At 36.8% G+C, this 25,827-nt stretch overlaps 1 protein-coding gene across 4 annotated transcripts in view; it reads right to left on the reverse strand.

Moving 5' to 3' along the window:
• The window catches only part of PCCA (propionyl-CoA carboxylase subunit alpha), a 362,003-nt gene that overhangs the window by 151,664 nt on the left and 184,512 nt on the right, over nt 1-25,827 (reverse strand). For all 4 annotated transcript variants that reach the window (XR_457051.1, XM_007461534.1, XM_007461535.1 and 1 more), the window contains 2 exons: nt 16,554-16,664; nt 8,690-8,798 (listed from right to left, as the gene is read on the reverse strand). Coding sequence is in view for 3 of the 4 variants with exons in the window: in XM_007461534.1 (XP_007461596.1) it covers nt 8,690-8,798; nt 16,554-16,664 (220 nt within the window). In the remaining variant the exon portion in view is untranslated. The remainder of the gene's footprint in view (nt 1-8,689; nt 8,799-16,553; nt 16,665-25,827) is intronic.

Genomic DNA, 25,827 nt, shown 5'->3' on the forward strand with positions numbered 1-25,827 from the left:
CACTCTTTCTTTAAGAACTGCTATTATCTCCACATTACAGGTGAGGAAACTAAGTCCAAGAGAGGCAAAATAATTTATCCTAAAATAGTAGCTAGGGATCAGCAAAACCAGGGAGAAATCCAAGTCTCTGGAACAAAAGCCTGAGCCCTTAAACATGAAACTATACTGGTAGTTCTAGCCAGTAGAACACAACAAGAAAAATAAATACTGGGTTGACCAAAAAGTTCGCTCAGGTTTTTCCATAAGCTTTTATGGAAAAACCCGAACAAACTTTTTCGCCAACCCAGTATTACATCCCATACAAAGGAAGGCAGGGAGTTTTTATTAGAAAATGTAGTGGTCACTTTAGTTGATTCCTCAACATCTATTTCACACCAGAAAATTAGTCCCAGACAAACACAACAATCCAATTCCCTTTGCAGTGACTGGTTTAGGAATGGGATGAGTTCTTTCTGGTCAATGAGAAATGAGAAGTAGCTGGTTGGGTAACACTTGGGAGAGATTTCCTCACTTCTTAGGGACAGACACAATCTGGATTTGGCTCCTGAAACGTCTACAGCTATCCTGCTATCACAGCCTTCTGACAAAGCATAGAAGAAAGCAAGGCTAAGGAACTACAGAGAAGCGACATTAGCAGATGCACTTCCTGAGCCTTGTCCTTTCCATTCTCTGAGCCTCCTGTTCAACAAAGATGTGTCGGTTTGAATAAGGGTTTCTGTTACTTGTACCCAAAAGCACCCCAAGTGACTGAGGAGGTTTTATGATTGCCCTTTTTGAAATCAAGTAAAAAGTTATTACAATGGCAGAGGTGGACCTGAACCAGAGTAAAGTAAGAGGAGGGTCAAAGATCAGAAAGGTGAATCCTGACCAGTGAACAACATTTGGATCTAAGGAAAACAGGCATTTTGACCAAAACTAAATGAAAGATTACTGAAAGAATCTAAATTTTTTTCTTTACTAGATTTTCCTCCAATCATTAGCAGTTATTGAGACAAATTATTATACCAAACCACAATGTCAACAAAATAATTTTAGCTTCAAATAACATGAAGCAATTGTTTAACACAACTTTTAATGATTCATTTCTGTCAATAAAAGTGTTTAGGAAAAGAATATTACAAAGAAAAATAACTCCGTGCTAAGACAGTATGTATTTATGTAAAAACTTAATTCACTTCATTTACAGTCAAAGAAAAATTGTTATTGTTTCTGACATTAACTGTTCTCTTTTTCTAAAATACACTATCTTTTTACTATCCAAATACTATGGGTACATATTATTAAAGTTTTTTCCAAGTCATAAATGATGAAAGCGTAAAACCCATGGAGAAATTGGGAAAATAAGACCAGCAGCCAAAACAAGCAGCACAAAGGAAGTGCTGCAGGCTACTGGGTTTGGAAGCAGAAGAGTACATGAGCACACCCATGACACAGCAACATGCAGCCACACCCAGAGGCTGACTTTGGACTCCATTCCCCAGGCAATAGTGAAAACACGACTGTGAAGCCAAAATGTGAAGAGCCAACCACTTTACACCAGCTCTGGTGTCAGGGACCTCTTCAGCAAATAAGCAAAAATAGCTTCGGTTCACTTTTGCCTAAACAAGATTACGCTTTGCCAAAAAAGACCAGTATATTTTGTTAAACATTATAGGTGTCTGGTGGTAGCAACTTTACGGTAAACTGGCCTACTAGATAAACGATAAGTTCAATAGAAAATAAATGTACCAAAAATAAAATAATTGTTAGAGAGGTAATACGTGCACAATTATCTACATAACTGAACTTTTGGCCCACATATTTTATGAATCTAACTTCTTTCCAAGTTCTAAAGGATAATGAATTCAACAGTAATATAAGAGGAGGAGGATTCTAGGAAGATGACAGAATAGGAAGCACCAAGAATCTCTCTCCCCACCTAGACAGCAGTCACACTGGCAGAATCTGTCTGATCTAACTCTTGTGGAACCTTCAGAAGAAGGCTTGCGCGTAACTGTGTTAACTTGTGGTCAACTTCAGCTTTAGCACAGCAGCAGCTCCCCATCTCCCACTCCCAGCCTCCTGGGCACAACTGCGGGTGTGTTCACTGGAGCAGCCTGCACACAGCTTGTGGAAGCCAGGGTGGGCAGAAAAGAACCCTGTCCTCCAAATACCAAGGATCTGTGCTCCGACTGCTAACTGCTGCTTCTGATCACAGAGGTGCAGACAGAAAGGCAGGCAGCCAGCTACTGCACCTCCCTCATTGCTGCAAGCCCCTCCCCCTCTGACTGGAGTGACTTCCAGGAGATTTAAGGGTCTAGTGCTTCCCTAACCACCCCCCAACCTTCATTTCCCCCGCCCCCTTTCAGGAGCTAGGCCTTAAAGGCTAAGACATCCAAAAACAACTGCATATACAAGGAAAATTGGAAAGTGACTGCACATGCCCAGGGAAAGTCTAGGAAAAGACCAGAGAACACCTTAAGTTTACACCTCAGGCTGATCATTGCCACAGAGGCAGCCTACGAGAATCAGAAAAACAAAAATGATAAACAAAGACAATAACATAAACCACTAAACCCTGAGGAAGGAGGAGAATCTGATTTCCAAAGTTACCACATCATTGGATTGAAATGTCCAGTGTTCAACCAAAAAATCGGAAGTCATACAAATAAACAAGAGGGTATGGCCTACTCAAAGGAAAAAAAACCAAAAATCAACAGAACATATCCCTGAAAAAGAACTAATGGCAGATATATCAGACAAAGACTTTAAAACAACTATCTTAAAGATGCTAAAAGAACTAAAGGAATATGTGGCGAAAGTCAAGAAAACAATGTGTAAACAAAATAAAAATATCAATAAAAAGACAGAAAACCTAAAAAGAAATGAAATTCTGGAGCTGAAAAGCACATTAATTGAAATGAAAAACTCACTAGAGTAATTCAAAGGCAGATCTGACCAGACAGAAGGAAAAAAATCAGTCAACATCAAGACAGGACAACAGAATTATCAAGTCTGAAGAACAGAAAGAAAAAAGATCAAAGTAAAGTGAACAGAGCATAAGGGTCCTGTGGGGATACCATCAAGTAGAGCAATGTATACATCGTGAAAGTCCCAGGAGGAGAAAGAGAAAGGGGCAAAGAGAATATCTGAAGAAATAACAACCACAAACTTCCCAAATTTGATGATAGACATGAACATAAACATTCAAAAAGCTCAACAAACTCCAGATAAGATGAACTCAAAGACCCACACCAAGACACATAGTCAAACCTTCAAAAGCTGAAGACAGAATCTTGAAAGAGAGGAACGAATTTTCAAGTACAAATAAGATTATCAGCAGATTTCTCATCAGAAACTCTGCAGGCCAGAGGCAGTGGGCTGATACATTCAAAGTGCTAAAAGAAAAAAAACCATCAACCAAGAATCCTAAATCCAGCAAAAATGTCCTTCAAAAGTGAGGCAGAAGTTAACACCTTCCCAGATAAACAAAAGCTGAAGGAGTTTGTGACAACTAGACCTGCCCTACAAAAACTGCTAAAGGAAGTCCAGCAGGGTGGAACGAAAGGACACTAGACAGTACTAAGAAACCACGTGAAGAAATAAGTATCTGAGTAAAGACAAATACATGGACAATCATAAAAGCTAGTGTTATTGTAACAATAGCTTGTAACTCCACTTTTTGTTCTCTATATGATTTAAGGGTCTAATGCATTTTAAAAATTATTAAAGTGAAAGCTAGTGTCATCTTAGCTTTGTTTTGTTTTCTACATAATTTAAGAGACTAATGCATTTAAAATAATTATTGGTTTACAGTTTTGGACATAGGCTGTATAAAGGTGTAATTCTGTAATGTCAACACCTGCACCCAGGCAATCACTGATCTTTTTTCTGTCTTTTATACTTCCATCCTTCCTAGAAATTACAAATAAATGAAACTACATTATATAGTCTTCTCTAACTGGTTTCTTCCTCTTAGCATGATTTTCTTTTTAGGTTTATGCATGTAGATGCACATAGCAGTACTGCATTTCTTTTTATTGCTAAACAGTATTCCGTTGTATGGATATACCACATTTATTTTTCTACTCACCACCTGATGTACATTATTCTCCCAGGTGTGTGGTGGTGTACCACTGTGATTTTAGTTTGTATTTTTCTAATGATTAATGATGTTAAACATCTTTCCATGGACTAATTTGCCATTCATCTAACTTCTTTGTAAGAGAGTCTACGTCAAATCTTCTATTGTTTTTTAATTTGGTTGTTTGGCTCATTTTTTGATTGTAAGAATTATTTATACATTATAGATTCAAGTCCTTTATTGGACATGTATCTCTGAATACGTTCTGCCATTTGTTATACTGTTTTATAATCTTGATGGTGTTTTTAAGAGCAGTTATTTTGCATATATTTTAAATTCACTATAATAGAAATTTTAAATGTGCTTTCAAAGAGTAGTGAATAAAGAGAAGAAATAGTCACAACGTAATATGAAATTTTAAAAAGTAAAATTCAAACGACATTTCCAGTATGACTCTAATTATGTAGGGTATATACACTACAAGTATGGATATGTATAAACATACACACATATACACTTGGAAAGGAATATATTAAAATATTAAAAGTGGTTATTGTGGGATTACAGGAAATTTTTATTCTTTTATTTATTTTTTTTTCTTTTATTTTTTCAAACTTCTTCAGATTCTTACCAATGTTAAGTCAGCACTCTCTGAAAATAACTAGAATACACTGCTTAAAGATCAAACCAGTTCATCATTAGCTATACTCAGGACTTCTGAAAGAGTCAAGATCCAAGTAACACCTGAAGGTAAAGGAATAAAGATATGAATATTGTATTTACCAAAAAAATAATAAAAATATTATTCATGCAAGGTATGATTCTGGCTTTAAAGCAAAAGCTTAGATCTCTCCTACACACACATCACTCCAAAACAGCACAATCCAACAAAGTTTGAAAGAAATACAACAGCAATGATGGAACGGTTCTTTCTGTTACCTGATACAGTAGCCACTGACCATGGTACAGTAGTGGCTATGGAGCACTGCAAGTGTGGGTAGTGACTATACTGACACTGACATTGAAATGTGACTGAGAAACTGAGTTTTTAATTTAATTTTAATTCAAATAGGCACACATGGCTGGTGGCTTTCACACTGGGGAGCACGACTTTAGGGGGAAAACAAACAAACCAACCAGATTCCTGGCTCTACTGACCATTTTCCTCCTCCTTCCATTCATACAGTAATTTACAGAAATTCAATATCCTCTCATCTCTCCCTAGACAGTCACCAAATTAACTTCAAAAAAAGATCATACATTAAGCTTTTTGTACTTTCCCTTGAGGATAAGAACAAATGAAAAGTACTGGTTACTTGGGATTCGTCCCAAGTTCACAAGAATGGTTCAACATATGCAAATCAATCAATGTGATACACCACATAAAATAAAGACAAAAAACAAATAATCATCTCAATAGATACAGAAAAACCATTTGACAAAATTCAACATCCATTCATGATAAAAACTTACCAAAATGGGTATAGATGGAACATATCTCAACATAATAAAAGCTATTTATGACAAACCCACAGCCAATATACTGCTCAACGGTGAAAAGCTTAAGGCCTTCCCACTAAAATCTGGAATAAGACAAGGATGCCCACTCTCGCCTCTTCTATTCAACACAGAAGCGGAAGTCCTAGCCACAGCAATCAGACAAGAAAAAGAAATAGAACGTATCCAAATTGGAAGGGAAGAGGTAAAACTGTCATTATATGCAGATGACATGATACTATTATATATATAGAAAACCCTAAAGACTCCACACAAAAACTACTAGAACTGATAAACGAATTCAGCAAGGAAGCAGGATACAAGATTAACATACAGAAATCGGTTGCATTTCTTTACACTAACAATGAAATATCAGAAAGGGAATGTAAAATAAACAGTATCTTTTAAAAATCACACTCCCCAAAATAAAATGCTTAGGAATAAACCTGACCAAGGAAGTGAAAGACTTATACACTGAGAACTATAAAACATTAATAAAGTAAACTGAAGATGAATCAAAGAAATGGAAAGATATCCCAGGACCTTGAACTGGAAGAATTAATATCATTAAAATGGCCATACTACCCAAAGCAATCTACAGATTTAATGGGATCCCTATCAAATTACTCATGATACTTTTCACAGAACTAGAACAAATAATCCTAAAATTTATATGGAACCATAAAAGACCCAGAGAATTGCCAAAGCAATCCTGAAGAAAAAGAACAAAGCAGGAGGCATAACCCTCCCAGACTTCAGACACTACTACAAAAGTTACAGTAATCAAAATGGTGTGGTATTGGCACAAAAACAGACATATGGGGCTTCCCTGGTGGCGCAGTGGTTGGGAGTCCGCCTGCCGATGCAGGGGACGCGGGTTCGTGCCCCGGTCTGGGAGGATCCCGCGTGCCGTGGAGCGGCTGGGCCCGTGGGCCATGGCCGCTGGGCCTGCGCGTCCGGAGCCTGTGCTCCGCGGCCAGAGAGGCCACAGCAGTGAGAGGCCCGCGTACCGCAAAAAAAAAAAAAAAAACAGACATATGGATCAACAGAACAGAATAGAGAGCCCAGAAATAAACCCACACACCTAGAGCCAATTAATCTTTGACAAAGAAGGCAAGAATATACTATGGAAAAAAGAAGAACCTTCAGCCAGTGGTGTCGGGAAAGTTGGACAGCCGCATGTCAATCAATGAAGTTAGAACACACCCTCACACCATACACAAAAATAAACTCAAAATGGCTCAAGGACTTAAACGTAAGACATGACACCACAAAACTCCTAGAAGAGATCACAGGCAAAACATTCTCTGACATAAATCATAGCAATGTTTTCTTAGGTCAGTCTCCTAAGGCAACAGAAATAAAAACAGAAATAAAAAATGGGACCTAATCAAACTTACAAGCTTTTGCACAGCAAAGGAAACCATAAACAAAACGAAAAGACAACCTACAGAATGGGAGAAGATGTTTGCAAACTATGCGACCGACAAGGGCTTAATTTCCAAAATACACAAACAGCTCATACAGCTCAACAACAACAACAACAACAACAACAAAAACAACCCAATCGAAAAATGAGAAGACCTAAATAGACATTTCTCCAAAGAAGAAACACAGATGGCCAATAAGCACAGAAAAAGATGTTCAATGTCACTAATTATTAGAGAAATGCAAATCAAAACTACAATGAGGTATCACCTCACACCGGTCAGAATGGCCATCATTAAAAAGTCTACAAATGACAAATAATGGAGAGGGTGTGGAGAAAAGGGAACCCTCCTACACTGTTGGTGGGAATGTAAGTTGGTGCAGCGGTTATGGAAAACAGTATGAAGGTTCCACAGAAAACTAACAACAACAGAATTACCATATGATCCAGCAATCTCACTCCTGGGCATATATCCAGACAAAACTCTTATTCAAAAAGATACATGCTCCCTCCCCTATACTCACAGCAGCACTATTCACAATAGCGGAGACATGGAAACAAGCTAAATGTCCATTGACAGATGAATGGATAGATGCAGATTTGCAGCAACTTGGATGCAACTAGAGATTATCATACTAAGTGAAGTAAGGCAGAAAAAGAAAGACAAATACCATATGATATCACTTATATGTGGAATCTAAAATATGACACAAATGAACCTACTTATGAAACAGAAACAGACTCATAAACATAAAGAACAGACGTGGTTGCCAAGGGGGAGGGGACTGGGGAGGGATGGAGTGGAAGGTTGGGGTGAGCAAGCGTAAGCTTTTATATACAGGATGGATAAACAACAAGGTCCTACTCTACAGCACAGGGAACTGTATTCAATATCCTATGATGGAGAAGAACATTTAAAAAAAGAATGTATATATATGTATAACTAAATCACTTTGCGGTACCGCAGAAATTATCACAACATTGTACATCAACTATACTCCAATAAAAATTTTAAAAAAGAGAAGTTCTGGTTACTCAGATTTTCTGAGTAAAACCACATTAGCCATGAATATATAGCCTGAGACCAATTTAGTTTTCCTTCTACCTAATTCTTCGGGAGTAACCTGAGGTTCTGATCTGTGCTCTTCAGAGCTGCTCGGTCACCTGCCATCTTTTTTCTAATCTTTATTCTTCCTCTTGAGGAAAAGTAAAAAGAAAGGAAAAGGACTTGTCGTAACACAATTTTATCAACTGCCTCTCTAGCAAGTAATGGACTATACTTGCTAAGTAGGATTACTCTATCAAGTGCACAGACATTCATAATAAATAATCCTGTCACTCAGAAGCATGAATGTCACAATGATTTCTTTTACTTGCCCGGGTATAAAGCATGTTTTCCCTTTTGCTTAGGTTATTAGGAAGCTAAAAGGTACACTTAGAGCTCACACATAACTAACTCAACCTGTTGTTAATTCTTTCTTATAGCTTATAAACAAGTTTCTTATATACATATTTTAACTGTTCAGGTTATTTCCTAAAGTTTAGTACTATAACACTTCTCGAAATATTTTTCCAGTAAGAAAACAAAAGTAATAAATACAAATTACTTGAACAGATTTCCTATAAGGTTTCAGAGTACTTTCTCCAATAATGTCCAAATTTTTCTGCTTATTTATTCTGTTTTAAATGATCTCGCATACCTTGAATTTTCATCTTCTTGAAAATGATGTGCTCTTAATTGGGATGCCACAAACAAGGATGAAGCTATTGCCAATAACTGGTTTCTCTCATTCTCTGATAACTGGTGTCCTGAGGGAAATCAATCAATCAGTCAATCACACACATAATGCTAACATCTATGCTTCTATATTACAGAGTTATTAGTCATTCCAACAAGTATTTTATCAAGCATCTCTTATGCAGCTAGTGTTGTACCAGACACTGGGCTGTGCCAGAGGGAAAGGAGGGAGCAAGATGGTTCAAATAAAACAAAGACCCCTGCTCACTGGAAGTTTATAGTCCAATTTGGGAAAGAAGATATTAAACAGATGCACAGAACAAAACAATTGCAAATAAGAAAACTACTCCCAGAGATCTCTGGGAAAAACTTAGGGCTCCTCATATCTGCTTCTCCTTATCACTCCCCACCCCAAATTTTACTTCTAAGGAGAGAGAGGATAAAATGAGGAAAAGGAGTGTTGCCAGTCAAGGACAGTGGCTGGGCCATGTTTTCTAATGTGAAGAACTAAAAGAAAATAAATACGTGATTCTCTTGCCTCTATACTTACAGTCAGGGTTTGAATCCCAGTCAATCAAACAAACAATCAATCGATTTTTCTCTCCCTCTTTAATTCACTCTTCTTACCATAATACAGCTGGACCTGGGGGCAGTGGTCTAGCCTGACAAACCGGGGGAAGACTCCATGGTCTGGCTGAGTGTGGTGCAGCGGGGAAATCTGCTCTATGTGCATAATAATTCCTCAAGAAGTGTGTGAATCAAGGCAGAACTGGATACTCCAGGGTCTGCCAGCTAACACATCCCCCTGAGTGCTCTGTAATCTCACCACAACTTCTAACACTATTTATTTACTACCATGTTATATACAGATAATAGAGTTTATTAGATGGTACAGTATAGGCAATTTGAGTGCTGGATCATCAGCACTAAGATGCTACTTGTACAATTCAAAAAAGAAAAAACGATCAGGTAGTTATTTAAGTTTATCGGAAAGAAATGAAGTAATTTCAACACTATGTCTTAAAAAATTATTCAAAACAGAAATAAGACTAAAAATATTCACAACTAGAATATAAAGACTTTCCAGATCGGCAGCACATTTTTCTACGGAGAGGTGTTCCATGAAAATGAAAGGTGCAGTGTTTCATGACACTGAAGGGTTAGGAAAGCCCCAGTAACCCATTCTTCGAGACAAACCTAGGAGCACCATAAACTATAACACCAATGTGGGACGTCTTGTTGGTCTGGGAATTCAGTAACAGAACCCTCAGTGGCCTAATAAACCACATTCCTACAGGCTTTGAAAAGTTCCTAATCATCCCCAACACTGAAGCAGTGATGGAAACATTCCATATGCTTCCATAATAAACTACCCTACGTGAGGATTACAGAAATTTGGTCTCAGTCTTCTCAAAAACATACCATCTACACAACAGCTGTTCTCAAAGTATGGCCTGGGGATTACTGGGAGTCCCCAAGAGCCCTTCGGGGGTTCTGCAAGGTCAAAACCATTTTCATAATAATGCTAAGATTTATTTGCTTTTTCCCCCTCTCAGTTTTTCAGGAGTACACTGTGGAGGTTCCCTGATCCAAGATATATGACCTATGATGACATCATTACTCTGATGTCACCATATAATGGATTTACTATTGTTACTCTGAAAATGAATTAATAATTATTTTTAAAGTTCCTAAGTTTTAATTTACAATGTAGCAAGTATATAACCACGAAAGCTCTTTGGGGTATAAAGAGGACCAGTGCTTCTCAAACCTCACTGTGCATCAGAATCGCCTGGATTAAAGCACAGATTCCAGAGTTCCACCTGCAGAGAATGAGTAGTAAGTCTGAGGTGGGGCCCAGTAATTTGCATTTCCAAGAAGCTCCAGAGTGCTGCTGAAGCCACATGTCTACAGATCTCACTGTGAACAGAAGTGGTTTAGACTCATGTTTATCAAACTGTGAAATACAAACCACTTAGTAGCTCATGAAACCAGTTCGGTGGATCAGACCAGCAAAACAAGTTATGAGAGCACTTTGCTCACACTATTTTTCACGAGTGTGTGTATCCTAAGTCATGCTGTAAAATATATTTACTACAGTGGTTCACAAAGTTGTCACTTCTCTAGACACATCTGCACATCATGTATCGCCAACAGAAAAAAAGGCAAAATGTGGGAATCCTTTAAACTGTAAGATGCTAAATGTTTCATTTGTCTAACAAATTATTAGATGTACTGACTCAGACAATATTAAGGAGAATCCCAAATAAAATCGAACATCATCACATCTCACAGGCAAATTGATACAATGCATAGCAACTTTAACCCTTTGACCGATACTGGAACAGATTCTCAAATTTTACCAATGGCTAATTCTCAATAAATTTGTCTGATATAAGCGTGCTAAAGGCTTCTTGTCTTCTACAATTGAACTAAATTTGTTTCGACAATTTTTTAAAGAATCTCAGGTAATTTTAATAGGGAAGTACTGCAAATATCGTCTGCTCTATAGCCTCCATGCAGTGTGGGCGGTCTTTTCTACTGCAATGTTGGACAGATCGCTATATATGACCTACAGAACCCCTGCAATATAGGAAAATGAAAAGTTCTTACAAGGATTTCTAAATCATTAACCAGTTACTTCTCATACTGAGTTAGACTGTTTCTTTGTGACTTCCACCCATCGATCTGACTTTTCTTATCTAAAGTAACACTGAATAATTCTATTCCCTCTTACACTTGTACATCACCATCTAGACTGCAGTTACTAATCCTGAAACTCGTTAAATAAAAGAACTATTATATCCGGACCACTCCGGGGGTACTCTGGCTATGTCAAGAGGAGTATTCAGGTCCAAAAAGGCAATGCATCAGAGATTCTATCATAACCAAGGATACCTTATCCTTTATATTGTACTTTTTAGATGTACAGGCTTTGCAGCATGTTTTAATATACGGAAGCCAATTTTCCTCTTTACTTTTCATCATCTTCTTGGCTGTTCTTGGAAATCTATGATTACATATAAGCTTTTAAATTGTTGTGAATCTAACTGGAATTATATAATTCTTCAACAATTTCCTCAAAAAGTATTTTCTTCAGTAATTTCCCTTTTCGAGGAAATCTCTCTTTTCACATTGACACATGAGGGATATCTTAGCTGGGTATAGTACTCTTGGAACAAGTTCTTTCCTATGGAACAGATACTCAGTTTAAGGTTTTCTAATCTGCAGTTTATAGAGTCTGAAGATGATTTCATTCTACATTCTTTGTATATAACTTTTTTCTTTCTAGAAGCTTTAGAACGTTTTTTGCTCTTGATAAGCCTAGAATACTCTTTTCCATTAATCCTGTCTGAAACTCAGTGAGTCTTTCCAACAACATCTCAAGTCTTGCTTAAGAACAGTGAAAAAAAAAAATCTCCCTTATTATTTCTTTTAAAATTAACCTTTCTTTGTCGATTTTATTTCATGAAACTCTTACTATTTACACATACAATCTCTTGGCATTTCTCTCTACATCTCTCATCATTTTGCACATTTCATTCTCTCTACCTCTCTGCTACATATTTTGAGGTACTTCTTCCATGTATTTTTTTTGGTCACTATAATTTTGTTCTTAGCAGTCCTTTCACTTTGCTGAAATGTTTCATTTCTAAAACTCACAGTTTTTTGTACTCCTCTAATACCTTTAAGTGTTCTCACAATTTTTCAGTCAGCGCAGTCATCTCCCTCCCATACCTGCAGGTCTAAAACTGAATACTTGCTGTCTTCAGGGATTCTTCTAGGTCTCCCTCCCTAGATAGGTAATCCTCTTCCTTTGTATGCAAATGACTCTGTTTGCTCCCAATAGTCAGGTCCAAAGTATTGGCGGGGGTTTGCTGGTAAATGTTTAATAACCAACTGGGGTGTGAAGGAAGAAGTGCGGTAGTGTGCAGCATTTGCCAATTTCCTTACTGTAAATACTTTCTCCAAGGCTGATTTCAAACCACCAACATCACATCAAAGATGGATTAGGAAGAGATACACACAGTGGCTCTCCTGAGGCAATATGACAGCCCCTGCACCTACGGAAGAGAGTCCTTGGAGAGGTGTTTCAACAGTCTACACCACCTCGTCCTTGAAGCCATCCTTGATTCCCCAAATTGCAACTGGTTTCTTTTTTCTCCGCTTCAAGACACTTTGCTTGTATCTTCACCTTAGCACTTCTTTTATTATGTCCTGTAGTGTAGTTAGTTTTTTACCTGTTTATTTCCCTAAAGATATAACCACTTTAAGGACAGGGAAAATATATTATTTCTCTTTGATTTTCTTCTAGAGTCTACACCAATTATTTGTTGAATGATTTTAAAAACTGAATTTTTAAAGGCAACACTTCAGACACATATTTACCGTTTTTAAAGGTACAGAAATATTTGACTAAATTCAAAGGGAAAAAATAAAGAGAAGTGGGCTTAATAGTAGACTTCTTGTGCTAAATCAAAGTTGTCTAAACATTCCACAATGAAGAGAAAGATAATTCTAATGATTTCTTTTGATGGGGCTGGTGGTTCAAGTGTAGCAAGGCAGCAAAGAAATAAGTCCAAAATGTCCATTCTAGGCTATCTGAAATTGTACTTCTTAAAATATCTTCTTCTTCAATTTTCCCTTTATTTCAAAATCAAAATATCTACGTCTCCATTTTTCATTTATTTTTCAGAATCAAAGGAAAATACTTTTCAACATCAGCATCTAATAAGTTGACGTGAAGAACAAATTCTTGTGTATTCTATTTTTAAATTTTAGACACAATCATTTCAAAGTTCAGTCTAAGAGACTTTAGTAACACTGCCCTAGTCTACAAATAAACTTGGGATAATATACATATATAATAAAAAAATTTAATGCAGTCATAAAAACAGGCACTTGCCTATGAATAGTGTCTAGGATAGCTGGACAGATGGGAAGCAGATGGGTAATCCCAAAGGGGCAAAATGACTCAGCCTCAAACATATGGATAAGATCCTGGATTAACTTCAGTTGCCACTTCCTGCTGTCTCTTTCAGGCACATATATCAAACAATCAAAGATGATACAGTTTAATATATCTAAGACATGCTCTGGGGAAAAATCGGGAAGGAGAAATACAGTAATCTGAAGAAGAACAACAAGAGGTAGTAGCCATTCAGGAAGAAAGAACTGACATGAAAATAATATGAAGGAATAAAATAAGCAGTAGACATTAAGAATGGCAAATATAGGTGTGTACTTTTAAACTGTCATATCGTACATACTGTACAGACAATATGACACATACAGCATACTCTGAAAACCTCTGTGGTTTATGAATTTGAATCCTAGCACAATTGAATGAGTACTGAAACAGAAGTTGAAACCACTAAGTTAAACACCAAGTTTAATTTCTGGCTTTATTATATTACTGGTCACTTAGCCTTATCAGTCTTTCTGGGCTTTGGTTTCCTCACATGTAAAATGAAGGGTGAGACTAAAAATTGCTAAAGGCCTTCTAACAACTTATAACAATTTAAAAATTATTATGCATAAGAAACAGAATTATGGTGTCTGTGCTGATAACTGCCTGCCAAAAAAAGAAATGTAATATTTAAGTTTATTACAGCAAACTGCAATATTCGATTTTAAGAAAATTTCTGAGTTCTCTTGAGAATGTGGAACATTTTCAATTGCTGCTAAATGTATAGCACATAGTACCCAACTCCAATAAGAAATTTTAAATGCTCCATTTTCTTTTCCATGGTAACGGGATATAATACCAAATATGCATAAACACATGTATAAATGTGTGTATGTATATATAAATACCCATGCACACATACAATATGTGTGTTCTAAAGGATCCCTTATGTTTTTTTTGTTTTGTTTTGTTTTGCGGTACGTGGGCCTCTCACTGTTGTGGCCTCTCCCGTTGCAGAGCACAGGCTCTGGACGCGCAGGATCAGCGGCCATGGCTAACGGGCCCAGCCGCTCCGCGGCATGTGGAATCTTCCCGGACCGGGGCATGAACCCGTGTCCCCTGCATCGGCAGGCGGACTCTCAACCACTGCGCCACCAGGGAAGCCCTCCCTTAAGTTTTGACCTGTTGTCTCCTTCTGCCTACTGTTTCATGTAAGCCAGGCAGACACAAAAGCACATAGAAATCTGAGTCCATTTCACAACTGACAGTAACTTTTAATTAAAACTTTGGAAAGGACAAGAAGCCAAAATGTTAGGATCAAAATAAAACCAATTTGTAATCTGGACACATGTACAGTTAAGTAAAAATAGTCAAGGTAATACCTTCTCACCCATACTATGAACAAGATTCTTTTCCCTTACTGAAAACCATTGAATTGTACACTTTTAATTGTATGGTATGTGAATCATATCTCAGTAAACCATGATAAAAATAAAAAGAATCATCTAAATCAAAAAAAATAAAAAAGATTCTTTTCCTTAATTCAACAAATATTTATTTAATGTCTGTTTTAGTTGCTAGTGAAACAATAAAAAGAAATAACATTAAGTGGTTCCTGGCTTCATGCAACCAACAGATATTAATGAAATAATCACACAAGAACAAAAGTGCAATCATGTTAAGGTTGTCATTTATATTTTTAAAAATTCAAAAATTCAGGAAAAAGAACCTGATGATTCATTAGTCTCTGTTTTAAGTTCCGAAATAAAACAAATTCTTTATTTTTCTTGGTACTAATGATAAAGCCCTGTAACACTAAAGTTGTGAAAGAACAATCAAATCAGTAATCTCCAGTTATTCTTATGAAAACTCTGTATTATAAATTCTGATGTAATAAGTTGCTTTGTAAAAATATTCAGTGAAGTTGACCTGAATCTATATACAGCTCCTAAAATGAAGGAGTCGTTTTATATACTAAAACACTTTAAATGGATATAAAGAACACTTAAAATTTGTGAGAGAAGACCTAATCTTCATATGTCCCCAAGCTCATTAGAAATATATGTAGAGGGCTTCCCTGGTGACGCAGTGGTTGAGAGTCTGCCCGACGATGCAGGGGACACGGGTTCATGCCCCGGTCTGGGAAGATCCCGCATGCCGCGGAGCGGCTGGGCCCGTGGGCCAGGGCTGCTGGGTCTGTGCGTCCGGAGCCTGTGCTCCACAACGGGGGATGCCACAACAGTGAAAAGCCCGCATACCACAAAAAAAAAAAAAAAAAGAAATATACGTAGAGCCTTTCACGTGAGTAACATTTCTGGTAAGTCTCACGTTAAGTCCTGTCAGTGTCTTAACGCCATGTTAACCACATTTTCAATGCGCACTCAAGGGTTTTCTCTGTCTCTCACTTAATGAGCAATTTTTCTACTACCTGGAAACACTCACTGATAACTCTGCAGTGCTAAGTTTCACAGTCCACTCATTACTTTATTCAAAACTCATTTTTCAGAATAAAGCCATCATCTTCTTAGACATCTCCATTTTCATTAATAGGAATAGCACCTAGTAGTCTGAAATTTTCCGTGCTAATTTTCATAAAGATACACTTTTAATATTAAAGAAGAGTTCCTGTATATACTCCTATCAGCGAGGAATACAAACATGTATTGACTTTCAGAAATACAACATTCCACATACTAGTTGAATTTCTCACTCAACAAAATTACAGATTATTAGACACTCATGAGTCACTCATGAATACTCAAAATCATGAATGTCTATAGTCTAGGATATTCTAAGTATATCAATAAATCAAGTACAATATAGGCCCAAGGCCCTAATTTCAGAATAAAGTATACACTGTAATAAAGTATAAAAAATAATAACTTTAATACCCTAAAATACTTCAAAATATACAAACCTTTAAAGCCATCAGGATACACATCAGAAAGAAATTTAGTGTTGATGTCTCCTTTTACAAAGCGTGAGCTGATTATCACCTCTCGAAGTAATGCAATATTATGCGTAACACCTAAAAATAAAATGATAACAGGCTGAATTAAAAACAATGAGTCTGTTAAAAATCTAATTCCTATTATCTGGAGAAATTTATCATCAGTGTCCTATGGCCTAGCAAAAAACCATGCAAGATTACTCACCTCCTTGATTTCAACTGACAACAAAAAATGTCTGAACTTGAGGCAGCAATAAAACTCTGAATGCAAATTTAAGAAATTCAGTGGGGAAATCAATGTATTTTCAATAAATGTTAGAACTACTAGATACACATTTGGGAAAAACAGAAAATGAACCTCAACCCTAATTCACAGCATACATAAAAACTGACTCAAGTTGGGTCACAAAACTAAAACTATAAGACTTATAGAAGGAAATCAGGAGAAAAATCTGTTACCCTGAGGTAGGGAACAGATTCTTAGATAGTACACAAAACCCATGAACCATAAAAAGAATATCAACAAATTATACTCCATCAAAATTTAAAAGTCTGCTCTTCAAAGGATGTAATTAAGAAAATGAAATGGCAAGCCACAGAGAAAATATTCACAACACATACCTCAAATAAAGAACTTGTATCTGGTATATATAAAGAATGCTAACAATATAAAAATAGGATGACAAGCAAACCAGGTGAGAAAAGATAGGAAAAAGATCTAAGGAGACATTTCACAAAATATATACAAATGGCTGGTAAGCACAGGAAAAGACGTTCAACATCACCGTCAAAGAAATACAATGGGATATACCCAAACACCAATTTAAGTGGTTAAAGGTTAAAAGACAGATAATACTAAGTGTCGGCGAGAATGTGGAACAAGTGGAACTGTCACCACCTGTGTGGGTGACAGGGAATAAATTGGTAGATTTTACAGTTTACTTCCACTTTGGACTGTCTGGCAGTTTCTTTAAAAGTTAAACATATACTCACCATATGATTCAGACAATTCACTCCTAAGTACTTACCCAAGTTAAAATAAAAGCATATGCCTATACAAACACACATAGAGGTTAACAGCTTTATTTGCAGAGTCAAAAACTGGAAATAATCTAAATGTCCATCAACAGTGAATGGATTAACAAAATGTGGTTTGTCCATATAATGAAAATCTACTCAGCAATAAAAGGAAGTGAGTTCCCCAATACACATAACAAGGATGACTCTCAAAATATTATGCTGAATTAAAGAAGCAAGACCAAAAACAATGCATACTGAATGCAACCTACAGAAAGTGGATCACGTGGCTGCATTAGGACAGGGTCGGAGAGAGGGTGGAGAGGCAAAGGCCATGAGGAAACTTTGGGAGATGACAAAAATGTTCAGTATTTTGATTGTGGTGATGGTTTCACAGGTGTATGCATGCATATGTCAAAGCTCAACAAATGGAATACTTTAAATATGAGTTTATTATATGTCAAGTGTACTTCAAAATAAGTAGAGAAGGAGAAGGGGGGCTGGGGCAGGGGGCAGAGGCGGTGGGACGGGAGGGGAGGAGGGAAAGGGAGAGGACAAAGAGGACGAGAAGAAGAAAAAAGCCTGTGATCAAGTAGGAAAAACTGAGCCTAGTACACAATGACTATTCCAAAGTAAAGTTTAAATAGGTAACTACCACAAGAGGGATACGAATGGTATGAGGAGGATTCTGTGATATAGAAAGACTTTATGAAGGGAGTAGATTACAAAGATATTAAATAGGAGTAAAAGGTAAAGCAAAGAGGCATCTCAAAACCAGGGAAAGCAGGAATTAGAGTAGGTGTACACTAGAAGGGTGACTGGAGCATAAGAAAGCTGAAGTTGAAGTAAACAGAGAGGTTTGCTAATTCCTTCCAATTCTTTAACCCACTCTTGCATAGTTCTAATTTCTACCACTATACTTCGTAACAAACCTAGAAAGCCTGATTCTGTTCTTGCTTGTTCTTGATCTGATTCAAGTCTTATAGAACCCTCACTTATACAAGAATAATTACAAAGCAAGCAAAGAATCACTCAGGTTCAAGTACCTGATCTACCTCTCACCTTGAGTAAGCTATTTAAACTCTCGAAGTTTCAGTTTCCTCATTTGTGAAATGGTGATAATAATAGTCTAGTTAGTATGATTGTCATGAGGTACAAATGAAATAATGTTTAACACAATGCCAGGCACTCAAAAAGGTAAATTATTATTGTGCTCATTATTATCCTTTTATATGAGAATAAATATAGAGCAGAAGACAACATGTAATAATCAGACAGAAGCTGTACAGCATCCTAAGCCTCAGCACTGACCTACCAACCTAACTTCTAGTTGATATTCTGTAAGAATGCAGCTCCACAAATTTAAGCTTATCGCTATTTCCATCTGGAGGGTGTACCCATCCTATAAGGCAAGGAAGGATCAGCGAACTATGGCTTGCAGGTCAAATCGTAAATAAGGTTTTATTGAAACCCAGCAGGGTTTATACACGGTTGTCTTCATGCTAAACAGTAGAGCCCAGTAGTTGCAACAGAGACCATGTGACCCACAAAGTCTAAGATATTTATTCTCTGGCCCTTTACCAAAAGTCTGCCACATCTGCTGAGAAGTTTTAGCAATGCTGATGTTCTGAGCAGATTAATCTCTCTCTCTCTCAACATTTTCTCCACACCTACTACTCATGCAGGAGTTAGATATCACAGGAAGGAACATGAAAGCAAGCAGTATGGTACATGCTTTGGGGGAACTTTCAGTAACCAGTTATAGAATAAGAATATTACAAGGCAAATGGAGACAAAAATAAGAAAATTGTGATCCAGAGAGACTGAATCATTCATCTAATGTTTAGTACAATGTAAGTTACAACAGTAATATAGGTTAAAAAAAAAAATTTTTAATACGTAAGTATATTGTGACAGACTGCAGGTTTCCTCTAAAATTTGCTTTTTACTTTTTCCACAATAGAATTTTAGCTGAACAAAAGACCACCCAGACACAGATTCCATTTCCCCATCTATCTTATAGCTAGACATGGCAAACCAATTCCTAGACAAGAGACTACAGTTAAAGTGATGTATCTGACTCCAGCCCCATTTACATGAAAAAAAGAACTGCCAGAACTTCCTTTCCTTCCCTTTTCCTAAGGGCTTCCTGATACAGCAGGAACTCAGCTTTGGCAATGCAGATGAAGAAGAGCAACAGGGTAAGTGTGGGGATGAGCAGAGGGGGAAGAGACAGATGTGTGTGTGTATCTCCTGAAATGAGCACAGGAAACGAACTCACCCCATCAGCACGGACCAGCCAGACCATTAAGGGAGAAGTGAATAAATTTCTATCTTATTTATACCACTGGATTTAAGAATCTTTGTTACAGCAGTAACCCTGTACCCTAATGTGTACATATGGGGGAGAAGGTCATACTTTTTGATATGACTTCCTATCTCTGAGCCAACAAATGTTAACAAGTTAATACAGCCTTCCAGGCATTTTTCTATGCATCCCTTTGTACTAGACCATACTAGCAACCATATGAAAAATTCTGAGCAACTCTCTTCCTGACTCAGAAGATATTACATGTCTAAAATTTTATAAAATCCAATTTTCAATCTATTCAAACTACTTCAAAACATTTAGAGAAAGTTCCAAAATTCAAATTTTAATGCTATTCCTTTAGCTACACAAATATTCCATGGGAGAAGTCATCCTAGACAATGATCTAATAAATATCTTTCACAGCACATGCCCAGGAGAAATGCACAGTTATCCCAACCTTGCTTTGTGGATAATGACTTGGCCCATACTCAATAACTAACATTTTGAAGGACTTTTGTAATTATGTATATTTCTATGAGGAATTACTGAAAGGTATAAAAACTTCTGACTGCATCAATATATCTAACAAATCATTGCAAAAATGTGACATTTGCCTATATTATAGGTGATATTTTGATAGACAAAAATGAAGAGCAATTAATTAAAAGCAAAGTGTTAGGATGCTTAGAAAGACAAACTAGGTAGGCAAGAATTTAAATAGAATATTCCTTGAAAAGAGTTCAGGCTATAAAAGGGAAATGAATCCCTCTGTCATATGTTTCACAAACAGACAAAACTAAACCACTTTAGAAGAAGAAAAGAGTTACAACTTGCCAGAGAGATTTATATGCATAGTAAATGACAGATGTGTTGTTCCAGGAAGAGGAAAGTTACACAAACTTTCCTGGCTGGGAAAGAAAATAGAGAAAGATGCAGAAGGACACAAAGATGGGTAATATTAGGGAGGAACTTAAAGTATCTAAGACCTTTCATTGTGGTAAAAAGTAAGTGGATATCACCAGGTATTTCTATGAAGAGGACTGAAAGAAGGACATCATGGCCAAAGCATATGAGCAAAGAGAACGATGCACCGGAAAAGTCAAACAGGAGCATTCAGGGTCTGACAGCCATGCAAAGATTTCACTTTACCTTGAGAGCACTCAGAGTGGTTGAAACCAGGTAGACATGACTAGATTTGTGCATTCCAGGAATCTCTGGCTGCTACTGCAAAAGGGATTGGGAAGAGTCAAGACCAAAGATGGGAAGAAGCAAGCTGACAATTGCAGGAGACAAGCTGAAAAATGGTCAGGCCTCGGACCACAGCTAGGGAGTGGACAATACAGAAGGAGAAAAGCAGCCAGAGTTGAAAGATATTTGGGAGGCAGACAGGGCTTGGTGATTCAGTGGACGTAAGGATGGGGGGAGGTGAGTCAAGTGTCAACACCCAAACTTCTGGCTCTGCAACAACACTGAAGATAGTATTTACAGAAAAGGAAAAGGTTGAAAGGAAAAAACCTGATGCATCTTTTGCAAGTTAAATTAGAGATGCCTGTGAGATGAGACTGATAATGTCTAAATGATTAGAGTTCACACTAGCATGCAGATTAGAATGTGTATACATCAGAATATAGGGGTCATGGAGGTGGACATTCACATGAAGGAATCCAGAACAGAATGTGAAACACAGAAATGCAAGACAAATCCAGCAATGTGTGAATTATCTGTATATAATAACTGAAGTTTTGGAGAAAAATAAGATCCTAAAGGAGAGACTGGACAGGATGAATGTTAGAAGATCAAGGTGTGGCTATAATTTTATTTCCAAAATACAATGTTCTTATGTACAAATTAACGATTCAGAATGTTTCAATTTATAAGCTTTTTTGCATAAACAGTAAATAACTTAGAAAGGCACTCTAACCCTCAGGATTTCTGTCCTTTCTTCCTTTTATTATTAAATAAAAATAATACTGTTCACTTTACATGCACCATATTCTGTATTTAAACTCTACTGGCTTTCCTGTTACAGCCTAATGCTGGTATAAATTATTGCCTTGCTCTCTGTGTGGCCAATGCCAGAATAGTTGGCATCAGACTCTGTCTTCAGTAAAATACAACATAACTTTCAGAAATAGTTAATGATAATCTGAACAAAAATAAGATTATTTTCTGATGCCAGTGATCAATTCAGGACCATGACATTCAAAAAATTTAAATGCATGCAGTTTTACAGGATAAATGATGTTCTACTTTAATTCCATATTCAAAGTTGAAAAGGAGGTGATTTTAGAAAATGTAACTCAAAAGAATCATAAGCAAATATTAATTTACATTTTGGACATCAAAGAACAGAGCTGCTCAAGCACACAAACGAAGCATGGACTTTTAAAAATCTTTCTACTTGAATAGTAAATACAGCATGAAAATATAGACTTTTACCTTGCTAAATAGTGTTTCAGGAATAAAATTAATACACAAGACCATTTTCCCTTTAACGTTCTCTGAGTAAAATATTACATATTACTATGCAATATTATATATTACTAGTCATTATCTATTATTCTTTCCTAAGGATCGTAAGGTAAAACAATAGCTAATGGCAGACAACCAAAATCTAGATCCCTCAGCTGACTGCTCCAAAACCTACTGTATATTAATTAATTCTAAAGCCAAATAAGGGATAATCAAAAATTATTTTATATCTAAAAGCTCAAAAGATCAGATAAATGATAAAAAGCATTGAACTGTTAAAAGATACCCTACATATCTGAAAGTTACCATTTTGTATTTAGTTTACTTTCCATGTTTCAGTTAAGACAATGCTATTATATAAACTGATCTTGTTCAAACAATAAGCAGATAGTAGAGGTACTCTCAGGCTTAGTTTATAACTTTTACGATATTATTAATCACATACTCATAAAAATTATGACTCTGAGATTTGGACTGGGAATTGAGGATGACCTCTGCCAAAGTTCATGAGGTCCCATCTGTATGGGAAATCACGACCAGGCCACAGAAGAGAGGACCCCTAGGAGCAGCTTTCTCCTGACTGCCTGCTGGTTCCAAAACACTGGACAGACATTAGCTGCACACACTGCCAGGATCAAACAGAGGCCAAAAGCCACTGCGTATTTCATGGGGACTCAGAAATTAACTTTAACCAAATTACATTTTTGCTCTAAAGAATCTTTATCTTAACAAAAGCTCACAATCAGCTCGGGAAAAAAGAAAAAGTCATTTGAACAACTAAACAGTTATCAAACTAAACAGTAAACTGTCCACTTTCTGTTCTTCATAAAACAATTTTTTAACCCCTCTATCCTTTAGAATTAGTCAGATGAATGATATTTAACTACAAATCACAAATGCTTCTCTGTTTTTATTCCTTGAATGTTAGCTTTGGGAGGAGGGGAGCACGTGCTCCTCTTCACTTATTTTTTTAAAACTTTTCATTCTGGAGTATTTTCAGAATTATAGAAAATTCACAAAAATAGTACAAAGAGTTACTGTATGTCCTTTACCCAGATTCTCCAAATGTTAATATCTGACCACATCTACTTGCTTTGTCATTCATTGTCTCTTTCTCTTTTTATGTACACACAATTTTTTTCTTAAACATTTGAAGGTAAGTTGCACATAAGATGTACTTTACCTCTAAATACATCAGTGTACATTTCCTAAAACCAAGTAGAGTCTCTTCTGTAATCACAGTACAATGACCAGATCAAAAAATTAACACTGGTATCATTATCTAGTCTACAGACCTTATTCAAATTTCACCAGTTGTCCTATTTATGACCTTTACTACAAAAGGAAAACTTTTTTTCTGGTCCAGGAACTAATCCAGGATCACACGTTGCATTTAGTTGTCATGTGTCCTTAGTTTCCTTTGATGTAGATAAATTGATCCTTTTTTTTGTTTTTTGACCTTGACATTTTCAAGAGTACAACCCATTTATATTGTACACTTTTTTTCAGTTTGGTTTGTCTGTTTCCTCGTGATTATATTCATGTTACACATTTTTTGGCAAGAATATCACAGAAAGAATGTGTACTTTTCAGTGCATCATATCAAGAGGTGCATGATATTGATTTGTCCCATTACCAGTGACATTAATTTTAATCATTTGGGTAGGTTGCTAGGTTTCTCCATTTTAAAGGTACTATTTGTCCCATTGTAATTAATTAGTTATCACCTGAGGTGATATTATGAAACTAAGCAAATACCTGTCTCTCATCATACTTTCATCCACTAATTTTAGCATCAATCATTGATGATTCTTACCCAAACAATTTGGTGTTTGCCAAGTACTGATTTTTCTACACTTTGTTAGTTTAAAATCTACTGTAAGGAAGAGCTGTGAGCTCCACCCTCATCTATCTTTCTTACCTATTTGTATCAGTATAAACTCATGGACTTATATTTTATTTCATGGGTTTTAATCTATTGCTAGCATTATTCATTTTGTTGCTGAGGTTTTTCCCAGATTGGCCAGCGGAAGCCCCTGAAAGCTGGTTCCTGTGTCTTTCTGACACATCACCATTTTTTGAACACTTGATTACGTTCTTATATAATATCTTTCAGGCTCATCTTATACTCTTCCTAAAAGGACCCATTTTGTCAAGGAGTGCAGGTTCCATTTATGGGGGGATAGTGTTCAGAAAACAAGACCTGGGTGCTTGGTGTGCTCCTTGCTCTGGGTGTCAGTGCTACTATGACCTCTCAGCAGGACAGCAGTTCTCAATCATTTGGCATGACTGTCCCCTCAGGGGACATACGGCAATGTCTGGAAGTATGTGGTTGTCACAACTGAGGCGATGCTGCTGTCATTTACTGGGTAGAGGCCAAGGGTATTGCTAAACACCCTACAATGTACAGGACAGGACAGCGCTCCCTGCAGCAAAGGTGTGTCTACCCCAGACGTCAGTGGTGCTGCAGCTGAGAAATCCTCAGCTAGAGGGCATGTGTATGTATGTACACACACACAATTACAAATGCGGTAACTATATATAGTTATATATTTATCTTTCAATCTAGGTTAAGAAGTATGAATTCACACTGAACTTCCAATTCAACACCATGGGGTTCATTCCACACTTCTCCATTCCCATATCTGTAACTCCTTTCTCTGACAGTGAGAAACTTGGCTCTTCTTATCTACCATACATGTGTTTATTTCCTCAGTCCCAGAATATACATAAACTGGTTTCAGAACTGCTAACCGATGAACTAGGAAAAACAAACCTACTAACTAGAGTTTAATATTTGTTTATACATATTTTATCTCTGCCTTGAGGGTATCCAGTAAAAATACTATTAAAAGTTATGTAGATTAGCTTTTTTTGTCCCCCTCCTTCAGCATGACTGTATTATTCATACAGTCCTGTCCATCTGTTTGTATTCCATTTTGAGTTTTTTCCACCAGAACATTAATGATTTTATTTATTTATTTTAAAATATTAAAAGGGATCTAAAAGTCAGAAATATACAAAAATGTATAATCAAAGAAGTCTTTCCCTTTCATCCCATGTACTGCTTCCCATCCCCCAATCACTTCCACCAGATCGTCCCTCCACCTCCTACAGGTATGTCATCTTATTAGTTCTGGTCTTGTGTACATGTGTGTGCTTCCAGAAATGAGCAGATACATGTATATATTCTTATTTCTCCTAGTTGTCTGCCAATATCTATTTTCCTTTCCTTCCTTTAATAAGAGAAATGCTACACTCTACCTGAGGATATGGCCACCTTGTATCAACTACATCTCCCATTTTCCGAGCATCTAGGTATGGCCATCTAGACTAACCACCAATAGGACAAGAACAGAAATAAAGGGTGCTTTCTAGGTTATGCCCTGAAAAACAGTAAGCGTGAACTCCCCTGTCCCTGCTCTCTTCCTGCTGAGGCTG

Source organism: Lipotes vexillifer, unplaced genomic scaffold, assembly GCF_000442215.2.
Source record: "Lipotes vexillifer unplaced genomic scaffold, Lipotes_vexillifer_v1.1 scaffold655, whole genome shotgun sequence".
Lineage (NCBI taxonomy): Eukaryota > Metazoa > Chordata > Mammalia > Artiodactyla > Lipotidae > Lipotes > Lipotes vexillifer.